Below are 8,581 nucleotides of genomic sequence, written 5' to 3'. Positions count from 1 at the left end.
TAGGGGAAGAATTGTGTTAGATATGTATGTGCATCATATATTAAATAGTATTGAATTATTTTTTCTTTAACTCTATTAAATTATGTGGTGTACCTTTTGTTCTTGTTGATTGATGGGGAAGTGATTACCATTGATTATTGCATTTGCAATTCATTTCTAAATAAAACTTTAATCTATGACAAAATTATTTTACTTAGTTCAAATATTTGATTTTCTTAGTACATAGGCAAAAAAAAAAAAATCCAATGTTATTTATTATTCTACTTGAACATGTATGCATTTTTCACTTTATTTTCATTTCTAAATAAAATATTTTAGTAATTAAAAATTATTTTCCTCATCTCACATTTACATAATCTCGTATTGCACTTCCTTTATTGCAAAATAAATAATAATAACAAACACCCATGAGATAAAACATTTCAATAAACATTTAATTTCTCGAGATAAGATGTGTGAGAATATACAAAAGATATTTACATCTTGTCAAATATATTGTCCCACTTGTCAAATATATTGTCCCACTTATTTATTTTATTTCATAAAATGTCTTATCAACTATAAAGTTTGGAAACAAAAATATAAAAGCTCCCTCATGACTATAGTAGGCTGCAACCAATAGCATGAGACATTAATTTTTTATAATAAAATCTGAAAATACATGAGAACTATATAGAATGGAACATTTTTGAAAAATAAATGGTCATGAATGGACTATTTAATTGAAAATAGCAATGCTATAGTTCCCTCCCTTTTGTAGGAACTAATAAAATAGAACTACCTCCAACTAAAGAATAAAAATTTAAATTTTTACAAAATTAATTGTTCGTGTCTATTGTAAAACTAAATATACCAAAAATAAATTGATTAAAATATATTTAAAATTTAAACAAAATGATTGATTATATTATAAAAAGTATATAAGTTATAATTTTATTCAAATATGACATCATTAATAATCAAGTATGAGAATGTGACCTATCATCCACATAACATAAATCTTTGTAGATCAACAATTCATCATTCCTTCCCTGCCGCCCCACCCTCACCCCCACCCCCACACACCCACCACCAACCACCCCCCCCCAAAAAGAAAAACCAACCAATACAGAGAACCTGAAAAATTAAGATTAAGATAGAATTATTGACTACATTAGAACTTTCCAAAATCAGAATGATAAAATCAGCTGAATCTGTTAGTGTGATACCTGTTTATTTTAATAATAAAAATGAAAAAAAAAACAAAAAACAAGCGGATTTTAAAACATTCAAAATGTAGATACATAATTCCAACACCAATATTCATAGATAATCTTAGATCTCTCCAAAGTAGAGGTTACTCATCTCTCTAATAAACTGATTCCTGAAAGACCAACCTTAAATAAGTTCAACAATTAGCACACCCACAATGCTCTAAATAAGTTCAACAATTAGCATACCCACAATGCTCTAAATAAGTTCAACACTCAGCACACCCACAATGCTCTATCTGAACCTTTATTTAGTACATATCAACAAGCAAGATGCTTCCTCCAAGTGACTCAAGCACTAGTCATAAGGTAGCCTTCAAGGGCCTTGAAAGTCTTGACAGCACTTTCCTTGACCACATCAGGAGGGGGCACCTCAGCAGCAGCAGGCTCCTAGTCAACAGCACACTTGACAAGGCATGAATTGGCATCACCTCCTGGCAGCACCTTGAGGGTTGGCTTGAACACCTTGTAGAACCCAAGGAGCTCACCCTCTATGAGAGACACAGTGACACACATGTTCCCCTCATCCACTGCCACAATCTTCTCCTTTCCAAATGTCACTCCTGTCATGCCATCCCGATACTTGATGCACGGTTACTGCTCTGCAGGCATCAAATAAGAATCTGTTTCCAACATATCTGGGGAGACCGTGGAGACAATAATACTCTCGCACAGTTTATATCAAGTCATATTTAGATGATGTCATTTCCCCACCTGGTTGGGCTGAATGGTCGGGAGATTTTGCTTTGAGTATGCTTTACTTTGGAGAATATCTCAACAGAGGACCCGGCGCAGGAACCTCACAACGAATTAAATGGACCGGTTATCACATTGTGAGTTATGATGATGCAGTGGCTTTTACCGTTTCTAATTTGATCACGGGGGATACCTGGCTTAATAACGTACCTTTCATTCGCGGCATCATTTAGAACTCTTGGGAGTCCCCACACCTATTATTATTGATTTTATCTGCATTGTGTGGTAATGTCTAAAAAATTCTTCTTAAGAATTTAGAAGTGAACATATATTTGATGGAGTCCGTGGGCATGGCCCAGCTGCAAAGACAATCAGGGAATAGACTCTTCCTCTTTCAAATATCATCTTGTAGTTTAGTCTACATGAATATTCAATCCCCATACTTTCATAACAGTTCTAAAATAATCTACAAATAATTAGACCAGTAATATTGCTTGTACAAGTGGCAAATATTCATCCCAAAGTCACAATATTTGAATAAGGATCAATTTAGAGACATTTCCACAAAAGATTGACGCAATCGCTTGCGTAAATATCTTTAAGTTGATCATTATTTCAATATTGTAGCTTTAGGTTGGATATATGTCACTTGTACAATTAACACTCCTCATCTAATCATTTATGTGTTATTTTAGAATATTTCTACAATTTTCTAGTCAAACCTTTAAAAAATTGGTTTATAGCAGAAGAATGCTATACCAACATGAAGATTCTTAATTCCTGAATCATTTACCTGACAAAATTATACTATGCACAAGTTGTCAAAATTGTGACACCAATGCAATAATCTACTACCTTTATTTTGACAACGAGGCCCTACACTCGATGGCATAGTCGTCGTAATTTTAACTATATTCTGTCAAATTACTGACAAACTAAATATATCTTTCAATGAGAATGCCATACCCTCAATGGCAGAGTTGTCGGTCAAGTTAATCTCATGGCCCTTGACTTCCCCGTAGTCTTCTGATGAAGAAAGGTGTCAGGCATCCACCAATGACTAACAATTTCGAACAATTTGACCCCCATACAGTGAGAACTGATTTCATCTAGCATCCGACAAAATGTTGTTGGCTAGAACGACGAACTATCAGTGTAGTGATAATATTTGTAAATCAACAATAAATATAAAATGTCAACAAATTTAATTCTTATTTATTGCTTAAGCTTCCACCACAACTAATAGGTACACATGTTACAAACAATTAGCCATGTATTTATTTAGTAAATACCAAAGATGTAAGGGTGGGGTCTCATAGAGGGGGGCTTCCTAAAAAATAGAGCATCATCGTTGAGATGTTTTAGAAATGTTTAAAGTTGAGTGGTCTCGTGAATCATAAAGTGTATTACAACTTTAGAAATTTGAATTCCTAAACTTAATGGATGATTTTAAATTTTAAATTGAAAAATTGAAAAAAATTCTTTTCTTTCAAAATTTTATTTTATTTGTTGACATTTGTCATGAAAATTTTCTAAGCTAGTGGAGCTATTTCCAGCCCCATCCCATTTTCACCCATTCAAATTAAGAAGGCTAAAAATAAGAGCTCCTATTTTGGAGAAAACAATTCTAAATAATCTTCCACCCTCCCACAAAAACTCTCATTGACCTCTCTTTGCTAAAAATTAGAGTCCAAGTCATTTTCATGGGACCTCTACCTAAGTTTGATACTAGAGAAAATTTATGATTAGGCAAAGCTTAAATCAAATAAGTAAGATATCTCTTTCTTTGAAATATTTTGGAGAGAATTTTTCCTAGAGATATTTTGAAGAGATGTTTTTTCCAACCATACATGTAAGAAAACAAGAAAGTATAAACATAACTTAATTTACAAACTTCTTCTTTTCACACTACTCAAACATTCAAGACAGACTTGAGATAAAAACAAGTTTTTGTTTTTATTTAATAATTAAATTTAAAAACTTGACTACAATTATATTGTATTTTTTACTTTATTATTAAAAATGGAAAACTATATTGTCACAGGTTATTAAAATTAACTTGTGAAAATTAAACCATGTGCTTGACAACCATACCATACTTTCAAACACTAACGAAAAAAATCAGATTGCTTGACGGTCAAAACACGGTGTTCAAAGTCTTCAAAAACATTTGAGAGTCGCTGTATTTTATCTTCAAACTACAACCATGACCACACGCTGACTGATGATATTAAGATGTTTTCTGTTCTAGTATTCTTGTCGAATTAGGTCTCTTCTGCCACACCTTTAGCTGACTTTGATTTATATATTTTCCCTTGGATCTGTAAGAAAAAAAGCTTTCAATTTTCTTTCGAAGGTACCCAAAAAAATGGGTGATCCTGGCTTCATCTCTGGAATGATTGGTTGCGCCATTCAGCTGGCTACAAATCAGCTCATTCAAAGCATCAATATTGCCATCAGATGCCGGCAAGAGTTGGATGCCCTCAAACTTTTGCTTCTTAAAATTCAATCGCTGAACATGGAAATGCAGGAATATCGAAAAGCTTTGAACTCTGGCAGAACGGGTGCATTCCCTCACTGTCCTTTACCCTCCACGGTCAACAGCTGGTTGAACGAATTGAATGCTCATCTGGAGGAAGCATCTCTTTTGGTCCGGCACTGCACTATACACTCATACTGCCATCTTTTTTCCCGTTACAAAATGAGTAGAAAGATCAGGAAACTCATAGCAAATGTGGAGAAGCATGTGGCCTCCACGCCTTCAGTTGCTTTTTTGCACCAACTGCAACAGCATGTGTCCAATCGGCAACTACTTGGGCAGATTGAAGAGATGAAGGATTGTCTTGATCTGCATAATTCAGCACTTGCCGGAACATCTGGAGATCTTCCTGCGACTTCTTCACCTGTTCCAGCCAGAATAAAGTATATCAAGGAGGCACTCGTTGTTGGACAAGATTCTGTATCCATCAGACTTGAGGAGCTAATCGTTTCAGAGCATCACAAAAATGTGTCTCGTTTCGGCATAGTTGGGAAGGGCGGAGCAGGTAAGACTTTACTGCTCAAACAAGCCTTCAACAGTAGCCAGGTACAGAATCTCTTTTGTAATGACTTGATGCTTTGGCTTACTGTTTCACAAAGTCCATCTTTTGATGATCTTAGGAATGAGCTTGTGAAACAAATAGGTCTTAAAGTAAATGAAAGATTGAACAGTAGAGAGGAAGACTGTGTGAAAACATGGTTGAATCAAAGCATGAGAAAACGCAAGTTTGTCCTTTTTTTAGATGATGTTTGGGAAACAAGTGCAACCACCTTATTAGAGGAGCTGTGTGTGCCTCGCTTTGCACACCTTGACAGCAATATCATCATTGCCACTTCGAGAAGTAAGAGTGTGCTCTCACAGATGGGTGTTCCACCTCAATCAATCATTCAAATGCAAGACCTGAACGAGGATGATAGCTGGAGACTGTTTTGTTTCCATGCTTTTCCACACAACGATGGAATTTTGCCAGTGGGCGTCGACCATGAAATAGCCAAGCGTGTCTGCATGAAGTGCGGAGGGCTTCCATTAGCCCTCAAGGTAATCGGGCTGGCAATGGCAGGCATCGGTCAGTCAAATGAATGGGAATTTACACTCCACAAGTTGCGGAATGATTTTACACAATCATTTTCAGGTACCTTGAGATTAAGCTATGATGCGTTGGCCGACATCCCAGGCTATGGCACTTCCTTACAGCTGTGCTTCCTCTGCTTCGCCGCTTTCTCAGAAGACGAAGTCATCTGTACTGCAATTGCTACTAAATACTGGATAGGAGAAGAATTGGTGACCGGGCCTAATCCTGCCCAAATTGGAGAAATATATCTCAATTTGTTAGCGGATCGATGCCTTATCGAACCAATTCAGAAGGATCACAATGGAAAGGTACTCTATTTTAGGGTGCACGATTCATTGTATGATTTAGCACGCTACATTGCCGAGAAGGAAGAAAAATGCTTCTTTCAGTCTCGCAGACGCTTAAAAGAGTTTCCAGTTGAGGAAAGTCGGGGACACGTTAGAATTTCATTAATGGACAATTGTTTCACAAGGGTTCCAAAAACATTCGGTGCTCCCTGTATCCGTTCCTTGCTACTCGCTTCTAATCCTTATTTGTTAGAAATTCCTAAAGAAGTTATTGGGAAAATGACTTCTCTCAGGATCCTGGATTTGTCACGAACTGCCCTCCGATCATTACCAAATAACATGGGATGTTTGAAGAATTTAGTGTGCTTAAGGTTACGCTCTGTTCGAATCAAGAGACTGCCCAATTCTCTCGCCACTCTCATAAAACTTCAAATATTAGATCTTTATGGATCTCATATTACACAACTCCCATCCAACATTTCTAAGCTGACTTCTCTGAAACTGTTGGATATTAGTTATTGTGAAAATCTGCACTGCTTGCCATTTGGGATTTCAAATCTTACATCTCTGGAGTACCTGGATGCAAACAATTCTCCAAATATAGAGTGGAATAAGTGCAGAAGGGATCGGCTTTCAATTAATGATTTGTGCACCTTAAACCGACTCAAAAGGTTGGGGCTTAAAAATAATGGTGAAATATTCGGAGAAGGAATACTGGGAGCCATGAATCAGATGGAGACTCTACATTTATCTCTCACAGAAATGGAAAGCCTACCTCATGACATGACTGCCATGTCAAAATTGAGAAAACTCTGCCTTTCGTGTCCTCAGTTGTTTCAAATAAGAAATTCAGTTTGTGGATTTCAGCATCTGGGCTACATTAGACTGGTCAACTGTGGCATGTCAAAGCTACCTCCGCTGCACATGCTTCCGAGTTTAAAGCACCTAAATATAGTATCTTGCCCCAACATAGAGAAGTTTCCAAAAGAATTTGGCAAGGAGGGAGCATTTCCTAATTTGGAGGTGTTTTCAATAGTGGAGATGAAGAAGTTAGAGCAGCTGCCAAAATTGGAAGGAGCACTACCTTCGCTTAAAACATTGACAATAATGAAGTGTGAGGTATTGCAGACATTGCCACAGTGCTACTGGAATTTGAAGTGTGTACAAAAGATAAAAGTATATGGATGTCCAAAGGTTCTACTTATTATGGCAGAGGAAGAAAACTTTATCAAGACAAAGACTAAGGTGCAAACATTAAGATTATCTACGGCAGAAACTCGGGCATTGGAAGAGCGTTGTTCTGATATCCGTCGTGGGGGCGAACATTTTTATTACGGAGAGTTTTGGTGTAGTGACATGTTTCAGCTTTTGGAAGACATCAATCATGTTCATTTAATTTGAGTTATATCAGTCGAAACAAAAGATGTACTGTGCTATATTTGATTTTTGTTTGTTGATTAGGTTGTGCTTATTGGATAAAAAAATGTTGAAATAGTAAATATTTTCTCGATGATGATTTGGTTGTGTATTTAGTGGAAATATAAGTTGTGAAATAGTAATTTGTCTTTTTAAAGGATAAGAGAGTTGTTAGATTGTGTGAAGTTGTGATCTTAAATAGTTCTAAATTTAAGTCATAATATACGTAAAATGTTTATCTGGGTGGAATTATATTGCAATATTTTTATTATTAAGTTTTTCGGTCATACTCAATGATCCATCATCAAGATGAAAAAATTGCAGATTGTAAATCCTGATGATGGCAGACTAACTGCTCTTAGTACAAAGGTTAAAACCCTTCCAGTAGGAAGGTTACTTCACACTACGTACAGGAGAGTGACAATTTGAGGACAATTGTCCAGGTGATGCTATTCTGAGGATCCATAATGAAAGAAACTTAGAACAACTGTCAGCACATCGGCCAGCCGCCAGAGTGCTAAGAGAATTATTTGATGTTAGCAAAGGCTCAGAGCTGAGTAAGAGCAGAAGCAGAAGGTGAGGAATGGTCCACGTGATCTGAGGGGCTGTCCCAGTAGTAGCATGGGCATCAACAAGAGTTGAAGCAGGAGTATGACCCAGATTAGCAGCGGAAGCATTACCTAAATCAGCAGCAGGGGCATCTCCCAGGTTTACAGGTGGAGTTTCTTCCTCAACATCAGCCTATGAGGAGCCCTCATTTCATATCAATTATTAAGATAGTGTTTTCTCATTATAAAATGAATGAATGGATGAATTTTAATATCTAGGTGGTCTAAGGGATCAAGGGATCCAAAGTTAATCAATTTTCAGGTTTATCTTGATAAAGAAAATTGCAATATTGCGAAGCCTCGTTTTCTTAAAGATCTCATTCAGACTGCCCACTAGCAAAATGTTTTCAAATGGAGGATGAATTTCCTTATATAGCTCCAAACTAGGTGAAATATTGTTGAGTTTGAACTACTCTTTTATAGCAGAAATTTTTAATCTTCCTTAGGAACTGTTTACATGACTATCTCCTATCTAAGATAATGAGACCTTGTCTTCAAACTGAAACTTACATTCTTTTAATTATGACCCTTAAATAAACTTTTTCATCATCTTTCCACAAAATAACAAATTACTCTGCCTCTTTTGGCAGAGCTTTAGTTGCCTTCCATTTATATTTTTCCTTGCTTCTTTAAGGAAAAGGCTTTCTTTGGTATTTCAGTTTTCTTTTTAAGGTACACCAAGATATTGGGTGATCTTGGCTTCATCTCTGGAA

General features: G+C 36.2%; 1 protein-coding gene across 1 annotated transcript; it reads left to right on the top strand.

Annotated features, from left to right (window-relative positions):
• Nucleotides 1-4,314: 4,314 nt before the first annotated feature.
• On the top strand, nucleotides 4,315-7,245 carry LOC149558645 (uncharacterized). Its single transcript, XM_089786150.1, has one exon. It carries the CDS (start codon nucleotides 4,315-4,317, stop codon nucleotides 7,243-7,245), a length of 2,931 nt encoding a protein of 976 aa, XP_089642276.1.
• Nucleotides 7,246-8,581: the final 1,336 nt, after the last annotated feature.

Source organism: Cupressus sempervirens, chromosome 5 (genome assembly GCF_028749045.1).
Source record: "Cupressus sempervirens isolate cs-2001-9-10 chromosome 5, ASM2874904v1, whole genome shotgun sequence".
Taxonomy (NCBI): domain Eukaryota; kingdom Viridiplantae; phylum Streptophyta; class Pinopsida; order Cupressales; family Cupressaceae; genus Cupressus; species Cupressus sempervirens.
The sequence above is the reverse complement of the archived record's forward strand: the minus strand, read 5'-3'. Positions and strand labels throughout refer to the sequence as shown.